The sequence below is a fragment of the Dermochelys coriacea genome, chromosome 3 (genome assembly GCF_009764565.3).
Source record: "Dermochelys coriacea isolate rDerCor1 chromosome 3, rDerCor1.pri.v4, whole genome shotgun sequence".
Taxonomy (NCBI): Eukaryota; Metazoa; Chordata; order Testudines; family Dermochelyidae; genus Dermochelys; species Dermochelys coriacea.
This window is the reverse complement of record NC_050070.1, coordinates 91,953,462-91,980,996: the sequence shown is the minus strand read 5'-3', so window position 1 is coordinate 91,980,996 and position 27,535 is coordinate 91,953,462. Positions and strand designations below refer to the sequence as shown.

The 27,535-nt window shown below is 38.8% G+C and overlaps 2 protein-coding genes across 8 annotated transcripts in view; one reads left to right on the top strand and one right to left on the bottom strand.

Moving 5' to 3' along the window:
* Positions 1-27,535, top strand: part of CEP85L (centrosomal protein 85 like) — a 155,014-nt gene that overhangs the window by 47,771 nt on the left and 79,708 nt on the right. The window contains 6 exon segments of the mRNA XM_043510874.1: positions 1,306-1,337; positions 1,339-1,412; positions 1,414-1,863; positions 1,865-1,944; positions 1,947-2,016; positions 2,018-2,081. Of these exon segments, the coding sequence (XP_043366809.1) occupies positions 1,306-1,337; positions 1,339-1,412; positions 1,414-1,863; positions 1,865-1,944; positions 1,947-2,016; positions 2,018-2,081 (770 nt within the window).
* PLN (phospholamban) lies at positions 101-26,240 on the bottom strand. Of its 7 annotated transcripts, none has more exons than XR_006279935.1 (4): positions 26,088-26,231; positions 24,477-24,548; positions 8,947-9,070; positions 101-281 (listed from the first exon to the last, which is right to left on the bottom strand). XR_006279935.1 is itself a non-coding variant. In XM_038394257.2 (3 exons), the coding sequence occupies exon 3, from the start codon at positions 16,486-16,488 to the stop codon at positions 16,330-16,332; it is 159 nt and encodes a 52-aa protein (XP_038250185.1). In that variant the 5' UTR covers positions 16,489-16,619; positions 24,477-24,548; positions 26,088-26,231; the 3' UTR covers positions 15,277-16,329. The 7 variants fall into 7 exon arrangements, 2 of the variants coding, with proteins under 2 accessions (XP_038250185.1, XP_043366810.1); XR_006279936.1 differs by lacking the exon at positions 101-281 and adding an exon at positions 23,750-23,855 and having other exon boundaries at positions 7,954-9,070; XR_005291792.2 differs by lacking the exon at positions 101-281 and having other exon boundaries at positions 7,954-9,070.

Below are 27,535 nucleotides of genomic sequence, written 5' to 3'. Positions count from 1 at the left end.
GTGCATGCCCCTGATGCTCAATGTTAAGCATGTAGTACAACGTGTTTCATGGACATTGGACTTGACTTTCACAGCATCACTGATCCTTTACAGCTCCATTTTCTCCTCCATAGTGTGCGTGTACACACTTGCACAGCTCTTTTGCTGATCAGATTGCTTCCTTGTCTTCACAGGATGTCTGGTGAATCAGGGATGGTTGTTGACAGTGAGAGAGAATGGCAGTAGCTTTCAGAACTTGGCTGTTTCATTGCAGAATCTTGGCGTAACTCAATTATTTTAACCTAAATAAAGGGAATCATTGTTTGTGGTTTAATTTGAAAATGTCATAAGTGGCTTATTTCAAATACATTGCCTGTATGTATGAGGTTCAGAGAGAGGGAAAGAGAAATTTGGAATTTGTGGTGACTGACTGTTTAACTAGAGGAACCAAAAAAATGCACATTTCAAAAAGGGAGCACTTCAAATTGTTTCCTCTGCAAAATGTAATAAATATATTGCAAACAATATAATGCATAGAAATTCATTTTTTCTTAAATTTATTTCATATTTGGAGACTAAGTATGATTAATATGTGGCTGAGGGAATTTTTAAACCTGCTTTAATTAAAAAATTTCAACGCAGTCTTAATTATAGAGTTGCTACTGATATCTCTGTAATATGCAAACGACAAAAATATTTTTCCCGCATTTAGGAGCGTCTCTACGCCTACCTGATGTCGGCAAAAGTTATGTTGCTCAGGGGTATGTGGGGAAAAAACATTCCTGAGCGACATAAGTTTTGCTGGCATAAGTTGTAGTGTATACAGCTGTATATCAAAGCTCTCCCACTGATGTAGCTACTGCTGCTCGTTTGGAGTGGTTTAAATTATTTGATGGGAGAGCTCTTGCCTGTCAGCATAGAGGGGCTACACAAGAGATCTTTCAGTGGCACAGCTGCGTCGCTGTAATGTCGCTAGTGTAGACATAGCCTAAATAGAAATCTTGGCAACTTTATGACATGTTAGAAAAACGTTCCCCTGAAACGTTGGCAACCCAAAAGAAAAAATAGTAGTGAAACTGGCCAGTCTACACCATTTTCATTGTCCTAGCTTTGCAACAGTCACAGAAGGAAACGTTTTTATGGGTTTCAGATTTATCAGTTCTAATAACTGTTTCATGCAATGTGTTTTTAATATGACTGTGTCCCATTAAGAAATTACTAGAGGATATGCCTGCTGCTTTAGCATTTCGTCCTGAGTTTGACATTTGATCAGTATTGCTGGCACAGCTTGTGTGCATTTATTTACTTGATAATCTTTTTTCGCAGATCATTCAACGTCAAGTGGTACTTCCTTGTTTAAAGCCCAGCGCGATCACTGGTCTCTATCCCACTGCCCATGTGATGCCGTCTAATGCCAGCTCTTCACTTTCCAAACAGGGAAGCTCTGAAGTCTCACTGCTCACAATGGAGTACAAACCTTTTACGGTCAGGAGGAAGTCGAAATCTGGACGTAGTGGACAACTCTCTTGACATGAAGGATGTGAGGCCTGTAAGGAAATGGTCATCCTTGTCTAAACTCAGCACACCAGATAGCTGCAGTCAGGATGAAAGTGTCCTTTCAGGGGATTCCAGGCCTAGTACTGACAGATCAGGGAGAGACAAGACCATGTCACCACAATTAAGAACAAATGGGCCAAGTTGTTTGCATAATAGCATGGAGTTGCTAAAAGTTGAGGACAAGGAAACTGGGAAAAAACGATCTGTGTTGGATTGCAAATACAAATATGAAAGTTGCAGCAAAGAAGACTTTGGTGTTTCAGACACCTCAAATAGGAGACATGTCTTTGACATGACCTACAGTGCCTTACCTGAAAGCAAGCCCCTCAGCCAGCTGTGAGGCTTTTGGGCATCGATATGCAACGCTGGGACAGCAGGCTATGAACGGAATACCCATTCAGCCTTCAGTGAGACTCAGATGTGGCTTACAGAACAGTTGCATGCAAACCCTCTAAGCTGTAGGACTGCTGAGGAGACGTATGGTTGCAGCTTGTCAACTGCAGCAGCTTGAAGATCTTGCAATGGGAAATGAGCACCCGATGCAGGTAAGAATAGAAATTTGGTGTTTGCTGCCATCAGGTGGGCAGCAAGAGTCCCCACATCCAGCATGTTTTTTTAAATGTTTCAGGTGGGGAAAGTATTCTTATCTCGCCCAGTGCTATTGTTGGTTTTTAAGCTGTTTGTATAATTAATGAAAAACTGACTGCACTAGAGCTTCATTATTATCGGAGTGCCAGAAAAGTGTGGTCCAGTTAATTTACAGCTCCTGGCAGTTAATTATACCAGACCATTTACCCAATCTATATGAGAGCAGCATCTATACGTTCTGCAACTGTGTAATATATAGGATATCTAGTCATATTTGTGTGTCATTTTAAAAGAATCTTCAGTTGAAATGGTGTGATATGCTTGAATGGACTTTATCATCTGAATTGATTTATAAGAAAACACCATTTCTTTTTACTTGAAACATATTCATAGTAGACAATGACCCTCACATACTGTAAGGTTAGTTATTTCATAAATGTTCCTAATAGCCTCATTTATAAACCACACTCTGATTATTAGTGTTGACATGTTATAACTTTCTAATCTCTTCTGTTTTTCTAAAAAAAAAAAAAAAAAAATCTAAGCATTCAGGATTGTCCCTCCTTTTTTGTGTGAAGGTAAAATTTAACACGGTTTAACAAAAATAAAGCATTACATATATTACAATTATTATTTCAAAACATATCCATTATATGCATGTCTGTTTTCAAATATTGCTGTCAACACAGCTCAGAATAATTTATGTTCAAGGACAGAACAAGGACAGGGAAAACGAACAATAGTTTATCACTTTGGTTAAGCTCGATGCTTCTGCTCTTCAAATTTTCAAGATTGTAACAAATCTAAGACAAGATTTTGTTTAAAACCTTTGTTGTCTTTAAAATTCCCTGTTTTGTACTTTTTTTGGAGTCCATTTCTCTCCAACTGTTGAAAAATTCCTTATGTCAGGCTATAGCTTTAGGGGAAGTGTTCCGAACTGCTATGCAGGAGACCAGCATTTGATTGCTGAGCCACTTAGCCTTGGTCTACGGTACAGATTTATGTTGGGCTTCTCCTATTGGCATATTTACCACCTCTCAGAGAGGTGTAGTAGCTAAGGTGACAGGAGAAGCTCTCCCATCATAGGTACTGTCTTCACTAAGCATTACAGCCGTGCAGCTGCACTGCTCGAAGTGTAGACAAGCCCTTACTCTGACATTTGTGGCTAGCATAAGGTGGGAATGCTGAGGAACTGTGCACAATTGTTTGGAGTACAGTGGGAGCATAGCTTAACAGCAGAAGCATTTATACAGCTGATTGAGGGATGTCTATAGATCACATTCAAAGCCTATCTGGTCTCCTTCAAGTGAGGTTGGGGTTGTGGCTCACATGAGGAATACTTGAAGAATGGGGAAATGTGGGTAGGGGAGCATTTGCAATGGCTCAAAGCCTTTTAGAAGCAATGTAGCAGTGTTGAAGGAGAGAGAACAGTTTCCTTCTTTTAATGCTTCAATGAGAACTTGGTGCTGTTTTAAAATCATCTTATTGCAACAACCTTAAAATGTTTCTGCAATAAATTATTTGTAATGTTTTACATATTGAATACGTCCAAACAGGAATCTCCTGAAATGTATTTGCTACTGTTTCTGAAAAATAAAATCTTATAAAGTACTTTATTTAAAAAAAAATAGTAAGCAGTGATACTGTGTACAATACAATAACAGGATGATAAACTTTATTTTCCTTTTCAGAGTAGGAGTTTCATTTCATGACACTAGAGATCATTTTTGCTGATGGTGACAATCTTTAACAGTGGAATAAGAAATGTGCCATCTGCTTGGAAGTATGTGTACTGATTGAAATGCAGTGACTTCAGAGCAGGCAGAGAGAACCTACATATGCTGTTTATACGAAAAAACAACACAAATAACCAAATTTATCTTTGACTAAGAGTCGAAACAATGATAACTGCCCGAACATTACATCAGAAAGTGTGTGCAGAAAAAGTTGGCCTATTAAACACATTCTGGTACTCAATTCAGGCGATGTGGAAAGCATCTTATATTAAAAAAAAAGGAGTAAGTGGCACCTTAGACACAAACTTTATTAGAGCATAAGCTTTCGTGAGCTACAGCTCAATTCATCGATGATTTGGGGAAAAACAGAGAGATTGATATATAATACACAGAGAACATGAAACAATGGTTTATCATACCACTGTAGGAGAGTTTTCAGAGTAGCAGCCGTGTTAGTCTGTATTCGCAAAAAGAAAAGGAGTACTTGTGGCACCTAGCGACTAACAAATTTGTTAGTCTCTAAGGCCACAAGTACTCCTTTTCTTGTAAGGAGAGGGATCACTAAGATAAGCCATCTCCAGCAGCGGGGGAGAGGGGGAGAGGAGGAAAACCTCATGGTGACAAGCAAGGTAGGCTATTCCAGCAGTTAACAAGAATATCTGAGGAACAGTGGGGGGGTGGGGTGGGGTGGAAAATAACATGGGGAAATAGTTTTACTTGTGTATGACTCATCCATTCCCAGTCTCTATTCAAGCCTAAATTAATTTCTCCCCCACACTGTTCCTGAGATATTCTTGTTAACTGCTGGAAATAGCTACCTTGCTTGTCACCATGTAAGGTTTTCCTCCTCCCCCCCCCCTGCTGGTGATGGCTTATCTGAAGTGATCACTCTCCTACAGTAAAAAGAAAAGTTTCAGAGTAGCAGCCGTGTTAGTCTGTATTCACAAAGAAAAGACGTGTGGCACCTTAGAGACTAACAATTTATCTGAGCATAAGATTTGTGAGCTACGCTCACGATCGGATCATTCCTTACAGTGTGTATGATAAACCCATGTTTCATGTTCTCTGTGTGGTATATCAATTCTCCCCTCTGTTTTTCACCAAATGCATCCGATGAAGTGAGCTGTAGCTCACGAAAGCTTATGCTCAAATAAATTTTAGTCTCTAAGGTGCCACAAGTCCTCCTTTCTTTTTGCGAATACAGACTAACACAGCTACTACTCTGAACCTGTCATCTTATTGAAACTGTTATATAATAAAAAAAAAAAGTGAAGTGGATCAACAGAGAATCTTCTTCAAAGGAGATGCATATCTTTGAAGAGATTACAAGATATTCACCTGAGGCTAAATATCTACATGTGTGTGAAACAAATTTCAGGGGAGGTTACTAGTTTTTAAGTGTTTCTCTGATACTTGGTAACATCATGGGGTGTTCTGAGGTTGTCTTCACCAACATGCACTATTTGAGGCATGTCTATCACAAATCCTTTAATCTAAGGTATGAACAGACCTTCAAGAAGCAGATATTTTTTAAACATAAGGTTGTTTCTTAGAGAACTAGAAAGATCCATACAATATTCCTGCCATCAGGCATTGCGCTAGTATTCCCTACTTATGCCTAATGTTCCAGCACACAGAAATCCATTTTTAGGTAACTTTTTCCACGGGAAAGTGCTGTAGGGATAGGCACTTGTTAGGGCAAAATTTTAGCCTCAGATGCACAACCAAGGCTCCCATGATTTAATTGGAAACTGGGCATAAATTTGGAGTGGAGAATATGCCCCATAAGGCTGTGAAAGGTTTGACCACGAGTATTTGAATAGTAGTTTCTCAACCTTGATACTGTTGATATAAAGCTGAATGCTGTACAGCAGCACTAGAAATGAGATTTAAAATGAAAATACTTTGTCTTGAAAACTGAGCAGGAACATAAAAATTTCAGAAGGTTGCAAACCTGTGTATTAGTATAGTACTAGGTGTCTTTGGAAGAATTATACCTCTTTTTAATATACAGTATGTTTGTATACTTGTTGAGAAGAGGCTTCTTTAGACTACCTGACTTGCAGCTGACTCTAGTATTGATATAGTAGGTAGAAGCCATGGTGGCTTTAGAAGGGGTTCATGAATTGAGTTGGACCCACAGAAATCTTGAAACCAAGGATGCAAACATCTGCAGGAATAACTGAAGGAGTTACTCTAAGGTGCCACAAGTACTCCTTTTCTTTTTTGAAGGAGCCATGTTTGCTCCTTTGCACAAGAAACCACATGCAGCTCCATAGGCTGAGTCCTGCATCATGGTGCTACCATTCCTGACCACATCGCTACACGAAGAGGTCAGAGTACAGAGGCCAAAGGGAACTCTGGGGTGGGGTTTTCCAGGCACTTTGTGGGGCAGGGTTGGGTGCTGGCTCATGCTGGCCTTCTCCCTAATCTGAGCAGCTGGGGGATGATGACTGGAGCGCCCTCCCCATCATTTCCGGGTGGGGTCTCGCTGTCTTTGAGTAAACTGGGACTGGCCCCAGGACGGCTTGTGGAGTGAAGCTGGCCCTGTGCTGAGGCCAGGCCTATGTCCTCACCACACACCCAACTGCCACCTCGGCTCTCATTGTATCATGCTCTCTTTGGTGTGTGTGTGTGTGTGTGTGTGTTTTTTTTTTTTGTTTTGTTTCATACCGCGATTACACTTGAGTTTAGTATACTGCACCAATTCATCTGGAGGCTACATCTGTGCTGGATGGAAGTTACTTAGTAGTCTGGCTTTCCCCTTAATTTGTCCATTTGCCATCTTCCATTAACGAGGTGCTTAGCCCATATCTCTGTTTAAAGCACGCATAGGTTAATATTTGAGCTGGTCGGGAAATGAGATTTTCGTCTTTGGAAAACTTAGACAATTCAGAATTGGTTTGCATTCCAAATCGGAATGGAAAGTCAAAATATCAGAACATTTTGCAAATCAAAATATATCAACTTGTGAATTGGAAGTATTCAACTAAATTTCTATATTTATGAGCAAAACAATCTGACATGTTGAAATAATACCATTCTCTTCAAATGGACATTTTTGAAATGAAAAAATAGTTTCATTTTGAAATGTCAACTCATAATATTTTTACTTTGGTCCCATCTGATCAAAAATTTAAGTCTTTTCTCAAAATCAACATTTCTCCACAGAAAATTTCAATTGGTATTTTCAGAGTTTTTCGTGCAAAAAAACTTCAGTCACTTTTTAGTTTAACATTCATTGTTGTACCTCCACTGAAGTTGCTTTTTATATACTGTTCATTGTGAAGTACGTGGTCTTGGGATTTGACAAGTAGGGATTCATATTAATACAATAAATGGTTTTGAATACATGCTTATGGCTGATGTGTAAATCCAATCCTGACCATTTTTGATTATTAAAAATATTATGCCTCTGTTTGCTGAAGACGTGTTACTCCCAGTAACTCATACAAATTTTATTCTGTCTTTTAAAGATGTATGTTTTACTCTCTGTCTCAAACTTTGTAGTGTCACTGTTTAGTTGATAAACAGTTTGTTGCATTCTTCCAGATGGTGAGATTCTTGTATGCTTTGTTTGTAAAGTGATTTGGGATAAAAAGTGAAATATAAATACAACCCAGAGAGTCACCGTTTTTCCCCCTTCCCCCCCCCCCCCCGTTGTCTCTGTTGATAGCTGTAGTTGTTTATATATACACAGTACATTCTAAAGCGGTCTATGCAGCATACCTGTGAATAGGCATGTCATTAGCATGGTTGTTCCTTTTTTGACTGCAGTGGGCTTTTTGTTTGGATTTGGTATACTTCATGTTATGGTAACGTGCCTGCACAGTGAGACTCTAAAAGGGTTAACTGAAACATTAAACGAGCACATTGCTATAATTTAGATCTCTTGTATGAATGTACAGACATTTTATAACAGCAGAATATCCTCCAAAATATCAAACAAAATGTGATAAAGTGCTTATAATGAAGTAGCTGGGTAACTTTTTCTCTTTGAAACATACATTGACAATCAATACAGAAATTGACAGTAGTGGATCAACATAGAATAGCTATTGACTTTACAGCTTGTTGCTGTATGTCTTTTTGATTTTTGGAAAGGCAGTTTAAATATCTATTACACATAAGTCATTCGTAGACAAGTGTGAAAAGCTTTAATTGTAAGTATCCAGGCCATCCCATCTACTATTGCATGAAACTTTCAGAAAACTTCAGAGAGACTGAAGTAGAGTATGGAGACTTGATAGTGTTTTTTTATTTTATATTACCTTTGTTCAAAATTTTAAGCTTAACAGCTGGTGATTGGTGAAATTCTTTCAATACTGATGCATAATAGAACTGCTTGCTGGTTTTTTGTTTTGTTTTTTCAAATGCTGCAGTGGATGGTACGCCTTTTAAAAAGCTGCAGTTACTATTGTTTTATATTTGAACATGCATGACAAATCCTGTAACCAGCTGGTGGTATTTGCTTTTGAATAGCCACAACAACATTTTTGTTTTTCTTTTGTATGTAATCTGATACTTGCCATCAATCAGCTTTAGGTGTCTCTCTCGTCCTTTTTCAGGCCTGTGTTTCAGTTTTCTTCAGAGAGGCCGCTCTATGAAGATTTCATTTTTTGTTGTTTGTTATCCTCTTTGCAGAGATTGTACTCCTAGGAGACTGCTGTCTTTGATTCTTAGTTGTTTAAATACAAGTAATCAGTTTATTATACCAGTGGCAAAAGAACTGTGTATTCTTGGATACAGTGCCCTTTTGTAGCCAGCATGGAACTATACACTTTTCATAGCCTTTGGTAAGTATGTTGGTTGGTTTGCTTTTAAGCTATTTTGCTGTAGAGTAGATACATGAGCATGTAATGTTCTTACAGTTTATAGACCCTTCTCTAGCTTATGCAGTATGCACATCTTGTGTTCAGATAGTTTGAAGTGTTAAGTTATCATTGCAAAAACAGAACCTCAAGGAGATTCACATGAGTTTAACAAGGATAAACATGAGCACCAGAACCATAACAATAAGCAGGAAATTAAGTAGCAAGTTGAGGCCTCTGTTGTTAGCAAGATCCATACTCTGCACTAGTCTGACCTCTTGTGCTTGCCGCTGAATTCTTGATTGTAGCTTCTGCCGGTTCAGTTGCAGTAGTAAAAATTGGGATTCACACGTATTTCATCCTGTTCTTAGTTTTCTACCTGTCCTCAGTTTTTGCCACCTAAGAGAAAATTGTTTGTTCACAATAACTAATAACTTACTCTTTTATGACTGGTAATGTTAATCTTCTACTTTCTGCAAAGAGCAGCTAGTTTGGAAAGATAACTTGTTTGACTTACTGATATCTCCTATTTTGCTACTGTACTTCTAAGGAACAGATCCATAGTAAAAGAAATGGGGATTATGTAGCAATTTTATTTAAAAACAAAAAATGTGTGGTGCGGTCCAGGCAAAGCTCTTGTCAAGGTCATTTATGGAATGTATGGGTAATAATAATGGAGCTGAAACTTCCCTTAAGGCCCATTACATTTCAAAAACTGGAAGCTTAAAACTTTTTGGAAGAACACTAAAGTTTCAAAAAGTATAAGATTTCCTAATGTGGGTCAAATGCATCTTTGCAAATAGGGAAATTTCCTGCCCTTCTAAGGTTTTCAGCATTATGTGGTACTGCGAGCAACACCCTCTTATTTTTGCCAACAATGTGTTTGTATAAGATTTATTGCAGCCTTGCAAAAGCCTTACTAAGAACCTCGTTTGAGTTGGCACAGGCTACATCTTTACTGCTTTTAATAAACATATACGCAATAGTTTATTTAAAAATGTAATAACTTAGCAATTGTAAAAACAAAACATAAACAAATAGGACTGCTCAACACTATGTACTAAATCGGGGTGGGCAAACTTTTTGGCCTAAGGGCCACATCTGGGTATGTAAATTGTATGGTGGGACATGAATGCCCATAAAATTGGTGGCTTGGGTGTGGGATGGGTGCGGGCTCTGGGGTGGGGTCAGGAATGAGGAGTTCAGTGTGGCAGTAGGCGCTCCAGACTGAGGCGGGGGAGGTGAGGGCTCTGGCTGGGTATGTGGGCTCTGGGGTAGGGCTGGGGGTGAGGGGTTGGGAGTCCAGGAGGTGCTCCAGGCTGGGACTGAGGGTTCAGCGGGTGGGAGGAGGGGATCAGGGTTGGGGTAGGGGATTGGGGCACGGGAGGGGGTCAGGGGTGCAGGCTCTGGACAGTGCTTACCTCGAGCAGCTCCCAGAAGCCACGTCATGTCTCGCCTCTGGGTCTGTGCACTGCCCCGTCCGCAGGCACCGCCCCGTCCCGCAAGCACTGTCCGACAGCTCCCATTGGCTGGAGTTCCTGGCCAATGGGAGTTGCGGGGGCAGTGCTTGGGGCAGGGGCAGTGTGCGGAGCCCCCTGGCTTCCCCTACACATAGGAGCTGGAGTGGGGCATGCTGCTGCTTCTGGGAGCCGTGCGGAGAGGGGCAAGCCCCTGACCCCACTCCCTGGCTAGAGCGCGGAGAGGGGCAAGCCCCTGACCCCGCTCCCCGGCGGGAGCTCGAGGGCCAGATTAAAACTTCTGGAGGGCTGGATGCAGCCCCTGGGCTGTAGTTTTCCCACCTCTGTACTAAATGCTGCTAAAACTTCATTTAGATGGCAAGCCATTGTGGGGGAGGGGGATTGTTTATGGTCAAATACATAAAACTAGTACTTTTTTGGCATTTTCGTACCTTTTTGAAAATAGTATGTGTTGTAAGAGTTATGGTCCGGATATTAAAAAGAAATGTTTGAGCCTCGTTTAAACCACTAAAAATACTTTAGGTGATTGTTTAATGAGAAAACTGATCTTGACAAAAGTCTCTATACGTATGCCATTATACTTCATTTTTGCCCTATTGGCATAAAAATATGTTGCCGTACCTTCTTCTGCTCCCAAGAAATGCATTTTAATTTACTGGTTTTAATTACAAGCTTTTGATTTATTTATTTATATATAGAGTCCCACTACTACCTACAGCATTGCTAAAATATGACATTTTTAAAAACGTGAAACTCCATTACAAACTTTAGGGGTGGGGCAGACTGAAGATACAAAATGCTACAGTGAAATATGGTTATCAGTGTGTTTCAGACCATTTACAAACATTTTCTAACTTGAGCTAGTCTCATAAGCTCTATTTAATGAGAATATGAATATCAGAATCTGGCACCAACATGCCACAGGCCGAATTCAGTGTGTGTGTGTGTGTGTGTGTGTGTGTGTAAATAGCTATGTGCATATTGGTTCATCCACAAGTAGATGTAGCCTGGCTTACACCAGACATCCATGTACTGTGGATTATTCTGCATTGTGAGACAGTGGTGGTTATGAATCTTTGCAAGAACAGTGTCATTTAGACCTTTTCCACATTAGGTTCCCCACCCCCAAGATTTCCCATTGATGGCTCCCCTGGTGGCAACAGCAGCCACTGGCAGAATTAGCCTAGAAAAGGTGAAAGTACTGGTGCCCTTTTTAACTATCCAAGGTTTAACTGCCTCATGATTTAGACTTGCTCTGAGCAGTACAGATAATGCTGAAATGGGTCAGATCTTCAGCGGGTGTAAAACGGTAACATCAGTTTACACCAGCTGATGATCTGGCCTAAAGGCTGTAAACGGGGAGTCTTACTATATAGCTTTTTTTAAAAAGCATAATTCTGATCCTGACTAAATTCTTTCCTGGGATGGAACTACTGCTGATTATAATGGAGTCATGCTAGGGTTAAGAGTTACTGACTCTTGAGTTTTCATTTTTTTTTTTTTTTGAAGGGCTGATCCAAGATTATAGCTATATATTTTTTTCTCCTTACCTATGTGCAAGATAAACTAGAAAAAGATTAGGTAGTGTGCAGTAAAGCAATGGCAATTGATTTGAGTACAGAAATGAAAACTCCCAAAATCAAAAGCCACCTAAGATATTGGGAATCTCTATTCTTATAAATAGAGTGAACTGTAGTGCCATTTAATTAAACTCACTATATATCCTGAGTGAATTAAATCTACTTAAAATTCATTTAGGCATAATAAAGTAAGCAAATAGCACTAGTCAAAACAAACAGCACTACAAAGAATAAAAAAAAACCTTACATTGCTTAGTTCTTTCACATGACTTTATATAAGTAGTTAGAATTAACTCTTCTAAACTGGAGTGTATTTGAACATTCCTTGCTTTTGTATTAATATTTTATCTTCAAATGTTGATTTTAATAAGTAGAAGTACAATAAAATGCTTATTTTAAAGGTCCGATAACTATACAAAGAGAGAGGTATTATGTATCCAAATTTGAAAAAAAAAATTATTTATCTTTGGATTCCACTGATATTTATGGTATAAAGTATGATAGAAATGTTATCGTATTTTCTTCATATCAACAGAATCCCAAGACACACGTAAGCTTATAGTATACATTATAGATTTACATTGGTGCAAAATGCTAATAGTGTTTTCAGTTTCTTAAGTTCATTTTTTCTTTGTTTAAGGTTTTTTGACTCTTGTTTAAGGTTTTTTTTGAATTTGTATGAGGAAAATTCTATTTGTACCGGGGTTTGCCTAATATAAAAAGCTGACTCCTCTGAAGCCTGTTATCCCAACAAGGAGTTCCCAGAACGTATGAGTTCATCTTGAGGGCAAACTAAAACTGGAAACCCTATATCCAAAAAATTTTTAAAAGGCTTGTAGCTTTGGCTTTTCCCACTTCTTCTGAAGGGAAATCCCAACATGTTACAGGCAGATCTTTTAAATAGTTACTGTACAGTTACTAGAATCTCCTCACGAGTTTGTAGGGCAGAATTGAAAGATGTGGAATACATCATGAGATCACTTAAACGTTGTAATTATGAAGAATATTCTTATATTCACATTAAATTGTATGCGATAGCACATCTTTGTTTGTTTTTAAATTCCTTGAAACTACGTAGACATTTCAATAAACAATTTTTAAATAACTAACAGTTTTTGCAAGCAAGAATTATAAGGGTATTTGTTTCAAACTGTACTCCACTGCATTTACAATTTCACTAAAAATAAGGCATTTGTGATTGAGGGGACACGCATGCTTTTATATGAACCTAGTATTTATAAACACCTTTTGAAACAGGGATTCTTTTACCAGTCTTCAATGGTGCATTCAGGATTTTGATATGTGCTTGAGATGCAAGACGCAGTATTGACTACTGTCTTTCAAAACAAAGGAAGTTGAAGGATGGCTGAATCCATCAGTGCCTGAATTGGCCAATGTATAGTAGCTATCTTTTTATTGCCTGTAGTTACCAACTTCATTCTGTCCTTCTGCTGACCTTTGTATCTATCTGCTTTATCTAGGCAGAACATCACTTTAATATGGGTATGCTGGCTTGCACCACACCAAATATTAGGCTAGTTCCTCATTCTATTTGACTTCCCATATTTTCACTGTCATCAACCCTGCTCTTGTAACCTTAATTCCTGGGGCAAGTTATTCTCTCTTGATGTTTGCATGAAACTCCCTTTGACATCAAATATAAATTGCACATACAGAATACAGTTGTATAGAGCCCTTTAAAAATGAATGCTTTTTACTGATAACCTAGATTCTTGTTTTTCCTCCCTTTTAAATGCTGCTGGAATAGATCTTCTGAATATTAAAGATAGGCAAAAAGTGGGGAGGGAGAATTGTAATCTAATAACGCATAATAATACTTTCAGTATGAAACTGATATTTAACTTCAGTATTTCAAAGTCTTGCTGAACCAAATAGACTTCAGTTGAAGGTTTTGCTCTTGAGAGATCAATACATTCTCTAATTCAGAAGTTCTCAAACTTTTTTTTATGTGACCTATCTATTAATAGGTAATTATGCAAACTGCTTCCTTTCCTATCCAGGATAATGTGCGCCACCTCCTTTGCAATTGCACAATGTCCCTTTGGAAAACTGGGAAAATATTTTGTGTGTTTAGCTGTTCCTTAATGTGCTTTGGCTGCTGGAAACGAGAAGAGCTAGCAGCTCTCTGCAGACCATTAGCAAGAGCTCCATAGACTGCCATGATCAATGGACTAGTGTGGGAACCACTGCTTTATTTTGTTCATGATGCCTGCAAAATATACTTTTCCTGGGAAAAGGCATGGTATAAAATGTACAACATAATGACAGATGGGTAGTTTTTCATTCTAGACAATCATATCAGAAACACATCCCTAGTCTTCAGCTAGCTGGGAGCAGGCCTATGTTGTGTTTTTCTGACCTATTTCTGACCATCTTGAGCTCACTAGAAGGTGAATTTGGTTCAAATACTATACTGATGAGCTGCCTCAAATAGAAAGGGTTTGGATAAGCAGAGAGTTATCTTTAAAAGAAAAGTGTTATTTTTTTCTTGTACCATATCCAGCTTGGGTAAGTTTGATCAGAATAATGGAAATGACCTGGCTGCAGAATAAAAAAAACCCAAACCTTTTATTTATTATACCAAATACAAAAGCCACTCTGACATAAATGCTGAATTTCTTGTATTCAAGTTTCCTAATGTTAAGGAAATTGCATTTCTTTGTGCAAATTATGGTACATGTAAAGTGTGGTAGATAATAATTTGCAGCTAAAGCTATGTAAAATAAAAGGATCTTGAGATCTCAAGGCTAGGGTTCCCAACCCTCCTGGTTTCATCAGGAGTCTGCTGGATTCAGGCCAAACCAGGAGATTTTAGGCGCTAAAAGTCTGGCTGCTCAGGTGGGCTAATGCAGGTCTTTCTGCCTGCCCTGGCCCCATGCCACTCCCAGAAGCGGCTAGCATGACCCTGCGGGGGCGGGAGGGGTCTCAGTGTACTGCCTGTGCCCTGAGCTCCAACTCCCCAGCTCCCATTGGTCTGGAAATGTGGCCAATGGGAGCTGTGGGGGCGGTACCTGTAGGCAGAGGCAGTGCATGGAGCCCCCTGCTGCCCCACAGGGGCCGCAGGGATGTGCTGGCCGCTTCCAGGAGTGGCGTGCAGAGGGACCTGTGTACGGACCCCGTGGCCTTGCTTACCTCGGGTGGCTCCCGGTCGGTGGCACAGCAGCTAAGACAGGCTCTTCCCCCCACAGCTCCCATTGGCTGCACTTCATGACCAATTGGAACTGCGGAGTTGGCACTCAGGGCGTGGGCAGCACGCAGAGACTCCTGCCCTCCCCCAGGGTCGCAGGGACGTGCCAGCCACTTTCAGGAGCAGCAGGGAACCTGCTGCCTGAGGTAAGTGCTGCCCGGCTGGAGCCTGCACCCTTTTCCCCCCCCCACCTTAATCCCTTGCCCCAGGCCTGAGCCCTTTCCTGCACCCAAACTCCCTCCCAGAGTTTGCACCCTGCCTCCCCCCACCCCAACCCCATGCCCAGGCGCATCCCCTCCCACATCCCAACTCCCTGCCCCAGCCCAGTGAAAGTGAGTGAGGGTGGGGGAGAGCGAGCAACAGAGGGAGTGGGGAAATGGAGTGAGCGGGACGGGGCTTCGGGGAAGGGGAGGGGCAGGGGTGTTTGGGTTTGTGTGATTAGACAATTGGCAATCCTACTCAAGGCACACTTTTGGCTTCTGCTTGTTTTGTTAGCCAACTGAACATGAGTGAATACTGTTCTCTTAATAGGGTGGTTGGTTCTTGATATACCTTGAAAAGCAAATTAAAACTCTTTACAAATGCCAGTTTGCTTCAATAGACATATCTTTTGAAAACTGAGTCACAAGTTGTGTGAAAAGATATTGGACAGAATTGAAGTTTTGGTATTACTTTTCTTCCCATTATCAGTCCTAAATCCCTTCCTTAAATAGGAAAAAGAGACAATTTTATATCTGGGAAAAGGTTTCTTTAAAATAGCTTCTACTTCATTTTTCAGGATTCTAGTCATAAACTATTGGAGCAAGTTAAATAATTTCAATTAACAGTGTAACATCGTAGCATCTTGCAGTGGAACAGAAAATTTTCTGGAACATGTTAAAATCTAAATGTGCCTGTGCATCATTTTGGATTGATCTGGACTTCTATAAGATATTAAAATATATCCAATATCTAAAAAGATTTACAGTGAAATTTTAAAGCATGCAGGCCCAAAAGAGTGAGATGGTGGTTTTTAATATTGTAGTTGACTTGGCTGAAACACTAATTGAATATCACAATTAATGCCCTTCCATACTTCCATGAAAAAGGCACAAATTTTCCAACGTTCACATGAGATGCCTCTTAGCAAGGTGAACAAACAAGTTAGCTCATGGACAGCTTTGTACCAGTAGGCTTTAAATCATTGTTCAATACAGAAGAGCTTTTTAATGTGTTTACAATGGCTAGTCCGAAAACGGTGCAGTGGGGTTGACGAGACTGTTTTAGTCCAACTGCTTGATCTGCTCACATGGGTGTTCTTGCCTTGGGAGTTTCTTGTTTAGTTCTTTTTTTCCCTTTTGTTCTGGCTTTCTTATAGGATAGTGCAATGGGAAGCAAAGATGCTGTGGAACTTCAGAGAAGCATCACAAGGATACAGATAAGCAAGAGGCATATTAAAATAAGACAAAAATTTATAAAGAGCCCCTGGAGCTTTTGGCGTGTTTGTGGGTTCACCTCAATAGTTGAGGCTCTCCTCATGGCAGAGCGGGTTATGTGCTGAACCTTCTCCATGGCAACAGGAAAGCAGAGAGCACAAGTCAGGTTTTAGAAGAAGTGCAGGTAAAAAACAGAAGTTGTCAGGAACAGTGCAAAGTGGTTATTATCTTCTGTTTTTGATTCTGATTTAGGGAATCTGTGTGGAGCTGGGAAAGCAGGAAAGTGAAGAGTTAGAAACACAAAAGTAAAGTGTTTTGATCAGTGCAAGTGCAGATTGTATTCGTTATAATAGTGCCTGAAAGAAAAAGTGAAGTTACTTTCCACAGTCTGCTACACATTATTTTCACTTACAAAAAAAAAAAGATTTTCAAGATAGTTAAGACTTAGTGGAATTGCACATGCAACCTTATGAGTGAGTTACTGAGTGCCTGCAAATCCGAGGTGCAGGCCCATTATGAAATGGAACTTGTGGATGCTCAGCACTTCTCAGAATCAATCCAGTAGGGCCTAATCTGATTCCCTTCAGAGTCCATGCAAAGATTCCCCTTGTCTTCAGTGGGAGTTGGTTCTGGCCAATTAAGAGACAGGATGGTCTTGTGGATAAAAGCCACAGAACATGGAGTCAGGCAATTCTGATTCTTTTTGGCTGTGTCACTGATTACTTATGTGACCTTGGACAAATCAATTAGCTTCTCAATGCCTCATTTTGGAGGGGGAGTGGAAAAACTAGTCTTGCTAATGCATTTTCTTTCCAAGTAGAAAGAATTTCAAGTGTAAGCAAATGCTGTAGCAGCATCTAGTAAGTATCAGTGATATGGGGAATTTCTAGTAAAATTATCTTGAAGGACTGGCAGTCTGAGACCTGAGGCTTTTTCTTTTCTGAAAGTACTAACGTGCACTAAAAATTTCATGCCCAAAGACAGAGAGGTGATGCTGCAATAAATGCATGGGAAAATACAACTTTTTAATTTGTTAGTGATACAGTGTTAGTGTTGCTTGAAGTGCTTTTTATAAGAAATAAAGAGAAGATAGGGATACAGTGCTTTTAGGAATGCAAGTTATATTGAATTTTAAAAAAAATAAACCCCCAGAACATGCTGTAAGCTCTTCAGGGCAAGGGACTGTCCTTTTTGTTTTATGTGTCTGTTCAGGACCTAGTACAATGAGGGCTTGATCCATGGCTGGGGCTGCTAGGCACAACAACAATACAAATAATTGATGATGATGATGATGGTCACTGCAAGCGGCCCTTGGATAAATACATTTATTCATCATAAATTTTTCTCCTAGCAGAGAATTTGCCTCTCGATGTTTATATTCCATTTATCTCTGTGTATGCAGTGTAGCTGTAGCCTTGTTGGTCCCAGGATGTTAGAGACACGGTGGGTGAGGTAATCACTTTTATTGGACCAACTTCTGTTGGTGAGAGAGACAAGCTTTCAAGCCACACAGAGCTCTTCTTCAACTCTGGGAAAGGTTCTCCCAGTGTCACAATAAAATGCAAGGTGGAACAGATAGTTTAGCATAAGCAGTTACCAGATATTGTAAGGGACCATTCAAGGCTGCTAACTACTTATGCCAAACCCGTGATTCTAAAACTTTTGTACTGGTGACCCCTTTCACATAGCAAGCCTCCGAGTGAACCCACCCCTTATAAAATTAAAAACATTTGTTTATATATTTAACACCATTATAAATGCTGGAGGCAAAGCAGGGTTTGGGGTGGAAGCTGGTAGCTCATGAACCCTCTCATAATAGCCTCACAACCCCCTGACTGGTCCCGACCCCCAGTTTGAGAACCCCTGTGCTAAATAATCAGTTCCACCTTGCATTTTGCTGTGATTCTGGGAGTATAAGAAGGGCTCTGTATAGCTTGAAAGCTTGTCGCTTACCAGCAGAAGTTGGTCCAATAAAATACATTACCTCGCCTGCCTTGTCTCTCTGTGGCAGATGTATACTTTCTCTGCTCCTGTCCCAAATAAGTTTGTTCATAACAGCTATATTTTAAGATACATAGACTCCTGCCATCGCATCCACGTAGAGTGGGGGAAGACAAATCCTTAGCAGTGACATCCCACAAATGGCATCATAATTGCTGTGTGAACCATCCTGACTGTAAAAGGAGGTGAATGGAGAGCGTAAGGAGGCTTTTATACATGGATGCTTCCAGATCCATGAGCTTGCTTGCTGATCTGGCTAAAAGGATTCATAAGAAATATCATAAAGTGAACTTCATTAAAACTGTCAACCTATCTTTTTTTCTCTTACAAATCTGTCCACAGGAGAGAAGGAGAAGGGGCTTTTAGTTCATATCCACTATTATTGTATGCCGTGACAAGGATCTGTTTTCAGCATTGAAGACTTCAGTAGCATTTCAAGAACTGACACAAAAATCAAATTCCACATAGATATAGGTTTCAGAGTAGCAGTCGTGTTAGTCTGTATTCGCAAAAAGAAAAGGAGTACTTGTGGCACCTTAGAGACTAACAAATTTATTAGAGCATAAGCTTTCGTGAGCGATGAAGTGAGCTGTAGCTCACGAAAGCTTATGCTCTAATAAATTTGTTAGTCTCTAAGGTGCCACAAGTACTCCTTTTCTTTTCACATAGATATAGTAATAGCTTTGGTTGGTTGAATGTGGTGACATCTTTTCCTAAAATTAGATTCTACAATTTTGGTATATGACATCAAGAGCTTATTTTTAGTTGCCACTTTAATTTTTCAGCTTAGTTTGACTCTAGATAGATGAAAGCAGGTATAGCATAAACACTTGCCCGGCATATTCTATTCAGTTATTTGTCTGGTCTGTGTCTCTCTTGTGTAAGTGCAGTAAAAGCAAGACAGATGTGCCAGAATTCTCAGATGACTTGACTGAAAGTTTATCCATTCGCCTAGCCTAATAGGGGCTGAGATGCACTAAAATGTTTGTTCTGTTCCAGACGAGGTATGATAGTTCAAGCACTAACGTGTTTATACTGACACAAACAAGTTTGTTCAAGCAGTGCATAAGTCGACACTTCAGACAACCATATTGCTGGGCATTACTTCATCACAACCTTCTGTGCCATTATATAATGGCCACCACAATTCAGAGAAGGCCCATCATTTAGTACGGTCATATTAAAAAAAAATGTTAATGGTGGGGTTTTTTTTTTTAAACCTTTGGAAGGAGAGAGGAAATGTTGTTAGTGAAATAGTCATTGGGCATGATTCTCATATACCACTCTGGCTGGTGTAAAGGAGCCTTAAAGTGTGAGAGAGTGGCATAAATGAATATAGGTACCTTTTGTGTTTTAAAAGATTCATATTTGAATGCTCTGGAAGAACCAGATGTAGGGAGTTAACCTAATTACTGAATTCTTATCTAGCACAGCAACACTATGTGAAGTTCTTAAAGAAGCACCAGCCCAGGGTTTCAGAAGCATTTTGAATGCTCCTGTCTTCTCCCTACCTAATATGTCTCTGTTTGGGAGAGGTTTCTCATCTACATATAGATCTATACGTCTAGATTTCAATATGTGTTTCGCTACAAGGTGCTTGGTTTCAGCTAGCAAATGCACATTTGCTTGTTAATCTTCCCTGGATGTGCATTAAGAGAAATAGACTCATTAACACAGCTGTGTGTGGATAAAAAACAAGGTCAAAAGGCACAGTCCAATATTATATCATGAAGAATCATTATTAAAATGAAGGCCTATTCTTGCCATATATCATAACAGCATAGAAATGCCCAAGTTCAGATCACTGGTGCTAATAGTTTTTAGGTCAACACTATGATGAAGCATTGTACACACAAAAATGTATCTCAAAAGCCAAAAGTGGGAGTTTCAGCAGGAGAGCAAATTATATTTGAGATCTTATGTGCCAAGTGCTATTGTGTCATGTGCAGTATTCTCCCGCATTGCCCAAGAAACAAACCTTTGGCTCCGTCATTGAATGGGTGTGTTCACTCATCTGGAAGAGATGTAGTGTCCACACTTCATTGTTTCAGGAAAAAGCCACATTGCCGATCCTACATGTCCGTGTGTAAAGGTTACTTTACAGTTGCTGTCTTACAGTGGTTCAACAGATCAGTCACTGTTGGGCTCTTAGCTGACAAGTAATTATTGTAATGATTGCGTGTGGTTATTTATCCATTTCTGGGTACCCTTCATACTGAGCGGAGGTATGTGAACAAAGTTCAAAACTGTAGGCCAAATTCATTCCAGGTATAAGTATATTGACTTCACTTGGGTCCACACAGGATAAATTTGGCTCCATTGGAAACAGTGATTTTTAGACACAGTTTACTCATTTCCTGTCATATGTTTACTAAATGTGGAGTTATATAAGTGAAATAAAAGGGATTTGAGATGCATGCATCTTTCCATAAAACCAAACTAACTTGTGGCATGGAATAGTAAGACAGGCACAGGAAATGACAGTAGGTAATGAAATATTTCACAGTAATTTCATTTTGGTAGCATGGCACAAAAAGCAGATATCCTAGTTGCTTCCTTTTTCAAAATGAACAATTTAGTGACCATCAGTACCACAGAGTAAAAATGCTAGTGAGTTTGCGATCTGTGGTTTATGTATATTTTTGGAAGCTATTATCTAAAATAATCCAGCATACAACATACTTTTGGATTAATTGTTGTTCCTCTGGTCTTCCTACATGAAATCCCATTAATCCTAGTTGAGATGAGATGCTGTCTATAAATTCAGGTGAGAAAGAACTAAAAGGTCGCAGTTTGACAGTGGGAACTCAGTACCTCAAAAGCAAAAGAAAGCTAGTTAAGTATCTAGGATTAAACACTGAACATTAGCTGTGGGAACGTAGTTAGATGTGCAATATGCAGATCCAAGAGGAAGATTGAGAATACAATTTGCTACTCTGCTCATGCACAGAAATCTGTAGGCAGTGCAGAGATCTGCCTGTTGTTTTCCCTCCCTGACAGGAGGATTTTGCTCTATTTATTGTTCCTTAAAAATATGTCTAATCTCAGCATATGTAACCTCCTTTTCAGCCAGTGACTGTATTGATCCATTTAATTTTTGAAAATCTTCTATGTCCTTCTGAAGTCTCCTTTTTTTCAGTCTAGGAAGAAGGGGGAACATTAACTCATTAGACCACTAGAGGTCCTGTGTCTACTGTTTATGCTCCAGTTAGTTCAATAAAACAAGTGTTCGTTTAAAACAAACAAACAAAAAAAAAAAATAAACAGGACTAGATCAGATAGGTGGTGATGCTGGAGAGGCTCATAATGGCATCTAGCAATTTTCTGAAGTGAAAAAATGCTCTGCCAATGGTCCACTGGTTCTTTGGTCACTAGCTGAATATCTGTATATTCACCCATAAGAGCTTTCCTGTATTGCTATTCAAGTCTTGTAGAACCTCTGGTCGGAATTCCTTCTTGTTCTGTCTGATTCAAGTGTTTCAACTAGAGAAGAGTTCTGATCAAAGCAGGCCACTGCAGGAAAGGACTAGCACTGTGGGCACAATAAGTTGTTCCCACACCATGAGAAGGGCAGTCATTTGATGGGAGCAACCTGAACATCAAAAAAGGGAAGCTGAATTGGGGGAAGAGAATGGATAGAACTGTGTGTAAAGAATGGAAACTAGAGAAAAATAGACGTCATGGTAGGGGGAGATGGAACACAGAAATAGAGTAGGGGGAGAGGAGAAATGGAGCGGGAGATCAAAGGGATGAAGGGACCAAAAATGAACAAAGAGGGAAAGAGAAACAAGGGAAAAGGTGGGTGTAAAGAAACTAGAAGAGACAAACTGAAGCTGGAGTACAGAAACAGTTCATGAAACAGTAGACTGAATCCATCTTGCCAGAAATAGCAAGGACCAAATTTAAAATTGTTGGGGTCGCTTTTTGTTATACATTGTTCTTACACTTTGATTTAATGATAGATGAGGGGCATACTTAATTTTTATATATATATATGCATATAATGGGTCTTCTGATAATATTTGAGGATCTTAACTGAATTTCCTGCCTGATATTAAGAATCTTTTGTGCAGTGGCATTTAAATCAGACTAATGGATTCAGTGGTTAAGAGTCATAAAACAGGCTAAGTTCAGCTATTTTGTTGGCCATTTTAAGGGGCTCTGTGAATTCCCCCCACTGCCCTCATTATTCTGATTGATTTTGCTGCTGCTCTTGTTCCAGAGGCAAAATAGCTATCAATGAGAGAGCTTCTTCCTAAATCATAAGTTGCTGAGGAACCAACAGAGGCTAAAGTCTAAATATTATACTGATTGGGTCCTATAAATACCTAACAGATACATATTTTAGTGTAATTACTCACTCAATGTCTGCAACAGTTCTAGCTGTGCATACATAGCTTAGATTCTTGTTTCTGAAAGTCACCCAGCACGTCTCGTATGGCTATACTGATCATCACTTAATAAAATTAGTAATGATATTGCTATGATATTGAGTCATTTAGAATGGTTTTGTTGTTGACTCAAATCTGAGTTAAATTCCTAGCTCTTCTATAGACTTCCTGTGTGATCTTGGGGGAAGTCGCTCAATCTCTTTATGTATCAATTCCCAATTTTAAAAACCAGGGAATAATACCATTTGCTTTTTCCAACTTGTTTGTTTGACTTGTCTGTTTAGACTATCAGGTCTTTGGGAATGGAGCTCTCTCTTAACGTGTGCATGTACAGCATCTAGTACAGTGGATCTCTAATCTCAGCTGGGGTTCTAGTTGTTGCTGTAGTACTAATAATCGATAACAGAAATAGAAAGCAAGTAAGTGAAAATAGAATTTTTCCTTCATAATCTTCTTAAAAAGAATGGTATTGAGATAGGGTAGGGGGTGAATTCAAGTGGTTAAAAAGTGATTTGATGTGCGGACAAATCCCCCAAAAGCATACATGTATCACTGACTCTGTTTTCCAAAGCTCGGTCCTCAACTGGCATACATTTATTGTTTGATCAAATGCCATTAAAAACCAACAAAACAAAGGTGTTTTGTTTATTCCTGTGTGGATGTTTTGGGAGCATTTGTCACTTGTTGCTGATCTAAAAGGTACAGTAATGAGCACATTTTTGCTCTCTGTAATTATGGCCCATCTTAATGAGCTTCACATTTACCTCTAATGCTACATTGAGGAATTTCTATTCATAGCAGAACAAGAAATAAAGTTCTGTTGGAACTCCTTGCCAGAGGATGTTGTGAAGGCCAAGACCATAACAGGTTCAAAAAAAAGAACTAGATAATTCATGGAGGCTAAGTCCATCAATGGCTATTAGCCAGGTTGAGCAGGAATGATGTCCTTAGCCTCTATTTGCCAGAAGCTGGGAATGAGCGACTGGAGAGGGATCACTTGATTACCTGTTCTGTTCATTCCCTCTGGGGCACCTGGTGCTGGCCAGTCGGAAGACAGGATACTGGGCCTAGATGGACCTTTGGTCTGACCCAGTAGGGCCGTTCTTGTGTTCTAAGCATCCGAAGTAATGAATTTTAGAGCAATGATCTACTATGTAGGCTATAACTTGTCTCTAGACATCTATGAAACACTCATTAATTTTCCTTCTGCAGTATTCACAAAACTGTCTCTCAATATTAATAAGGAATCAGACATTAAACAAAGCAGATAGTTGCTATTAACTGTTAGTCAAATGTAGAATATTACATCTGTTTAAAAACATTTTTTTCATTATATCACCAATACTTTTGTTACTCAGCATTCTTGGACATCTACAAAATGTCTTATTATCTATGCAAGCTTTGGGATTATGTAGAGATGATAGCCACATTCTAACCTAATGTAAATCAGCATAACTCCATTGAAGTCTATGGAGTTATATTAATTTACATGAGATAAGAATCTCACCTGATATAGCCATGGATGTATTTTTATAAAGAATCTAATAATAAAGGGGAGCTAAGTGCTATAGCTCTGTGTGTGTGTATTATATACACAGTATAATAAGTCAAATTTCTTGTTTATTTCTTAAATATAATGTAACTTAGTGTGAGCAAATCCCTATCTTTGTATGAAAAGACAAAATATTTGGTTTTAAATAAAATATTTAAAAGGAAAATAAAATGCTGTTACCTAAATGTCCCGAGACAAATGCCTCTTGCAGGCAAAATGAGAAGTACTACTGCTTCGTTCTGGAAACAACTCCTATAACAGAATTACATAGTCTTCAACTATTTATATGATGCAAAGTTCACCATATGAACATCAAAGTGTTCCAGGAATAGAGTTCAAACAGTTCCCTGTTCACACATGGATGATGCATCCAAATACAAATATCTGGGTATATTCTTGGTGAATACATTGCACACATAATGTTAATGGAATTGCATGCAGGCACTCCAAAGAGTGTTGGGAGAATATACTTCTAAATACAAAATATACAGTAGAACTCTCTGGTATTCATGGATCTTATCCTAAAATGTAAATGCATATATGAGGTATATATTGATACAAATACAGTGCTACTCTTAGAACAGATGTAGGTTTAGAATGTACTTAATCCATTTTTGTGTGTTGCAGTCTCCTGACTTCTAAAAAACGAATAGATTTCTCCCTCTTATTTCGGAAAATTCTTATCTGATTCCTAGACTCATGCAGTCATGGTTCTTTGGATTTCTCAACAAAATAAATTAACATGAAAATACAAAAACAAATGTAAGAAGTGACAAAGAAATGTTCCTGTTTACCAGAATTTCCCTTACTTTACTCATTTCCTTTCTTTAATTAAGTATATTTTTGCTCTATATGTTCTTTATAAAAGGGTCAGATTTAAACAGCTAAAACTTTTTCATGTGGGTTTTTTTTTGTTTGTTTTGGTGCAGTGTCCAAACACTTGATGGATGAAAGGATACTTTATTTATAAAAATTACTTTTGATATTTGAGAATCTTAGGTGTATTTTCCTGCTAGGTATTAAGAATCTTTTGTGCCAATGTATTTCAATGAGACTAATGGATTCAGAAGTGAATGTAGCCTAAAAAAAGATTTTAAGTTCAGGTTATATTGGCCATCAGAAAAAAAAAGAAGCCTTAAAAAGATTTCAGAACTGAGACATAGTACGTTAAAATTTGAATACTGCATAAAGACTAAGGATCAGCATTTAACCCTTCTTTATAATCAAAACGGGGGTCTATATATCGCACGTTAATTTAAAAAATGTCTGTGCTATATAAGTGAATCAGTTTTTCTGATTTAAGAATAGGAAGGTGAACTTTCCTTGTATTGGGTTGCTAGTGGGCAACTAACCAAAAGTAGAAACCCTCAAAACCAAAAACAGTAATGTAAACGTGAATTAAACTTTTGATGAGAACAGAAAAATTTGGTTTTGAGTTTTAAAACTAAAGCAACAATAGCCAACAAAAACCTGAGTAGAGGTATGGGAGAAATCATTAAGACTTCTGGTGGTGTGGTGATGTTTGCTTAATCCATTCCCCAAAGAAAATATAGCTTCATATTAAAAAGAAGCTGATGATTTTTAAAAACAAAACTACCATCCTATTTTTTCCATTACACTATTTTTTTTGGCTTGGAACAGTAGTGCCTAAAATCTCTCTCCTTTTTAAAAAAGCAGCTGTAAGGGTTGAGTTATTTTAAATAAGCATTTATAATACAGGCTGCTAATTTTGCATAGAGCGGTTTAGTTTGGAAAACTAAAATATAATTGTAATAAGAAGAGATCCCTTACCTCTGATGATGATGATTAGTGAATTATAGGACAGTGTGTTCTGAGCTGTGGAAAACTTTGCCTGGACTTCTCTGGCAACTTGTCTGAGTCCTGTCACCAAGTTTGTAGGAACAATTGAAGAAGGTGGAGGGAAAAAATAACAAAAGTTTGAGGCAGGGCTCATGATGTCATGCAGGAATTCAGAAGTTGTGATTGGTTACAACCTGGCCTTCCAATACAGGGAAGTTGCTCATCTAAACTCATTGTAGCAGTAATGTTAGCACTGGGGAAATGGGGGATTTTTTTGTTTTGTTTTTGCCACATTCTTTAAGAAGTGGACAGGAGGAAAGCAGTCTGCATGGCCATGAACTGAAGAACCTGAGCATGATATGATCCAGTGTTTGGAAATGTGGAGATGAGCTGCATGCAAATATGTAGTATTTTTAGTAACTTATACAAGATTGTGATCAATTAAGAAAAAGCTAGAAAATTCTTCAAGATGGTGAATTTGCTACAACAATGATAAAATATTTTCCCATAATAAAAATCCCCCTTTGAATATTTTGCTTTCATATTAATTCTTTTTTTTATGGGTCTTGAGCATCTTCACAAGCTTTGAAACCATTTCATTTGTTAAAATGGGTTTACTAAGCTATGTGGTGTGTATCGCTTTAGTGTTGTTATGCACCTGATTGCTATTCTCTTTACGTCACAGTATGAGTATCCCTGTTGTGTTCTCCAAAACTTTCCTTCCCCACCCCAGAGGAACTGATGCAGTTTGTGCTTCATTTCAAGATCTCCACACCCACAGACTTGATGTGGGGCAGGATTTTGCCCCAGAATAACTGAGATGCTTTTAGCTCTCTGCATATGCTTCAAATAGTTACTTCTCTTGACCTTTACCGCAAACCAAATTATATTGTGGTCAGATATGATCATTTTTTATAAGAAAGCACAGAGCGGATTTGGCAATATAGTAAACAGCGGAAGATATGCTCCCTGCTCTATAAACCATGCAGCTTAAATAGACAGAACACAAACCAGACACACACTAATGTGCTGTCTTGCTGCATTTTTTTATTAATATAGTGTTTGCATTAAAATACTCTTTTTGCGCTGTTTTGATGAGCTTCTCTTGACTTTACCCTTGGTTAAGTGAAGTCAGGTCCTGTAAAACTGTTACAATAACTTTAACACAACCAGAGCTTGAAGCTTTTATCCTAATATAGTAAATTTGGCAGTTTTCTATTGCCCTTTAGTATCAGGAACAGAAAAGTTAAGGTTCCATGTTTCAGTTTAAAGTTAATTGAATGTCTCCTCAGAGAATGGTGGTGGTTTTTTACTTGTGCATAAGGCCTCATAATTCACTTGTAGTGGCAATGTTAGTATTATGGATCTGTGACATCTCAGGAGAAATGTATTTGCCCTTTATAAAGGAAAGCATCCTGTATTTATCACAGGATGCGGTC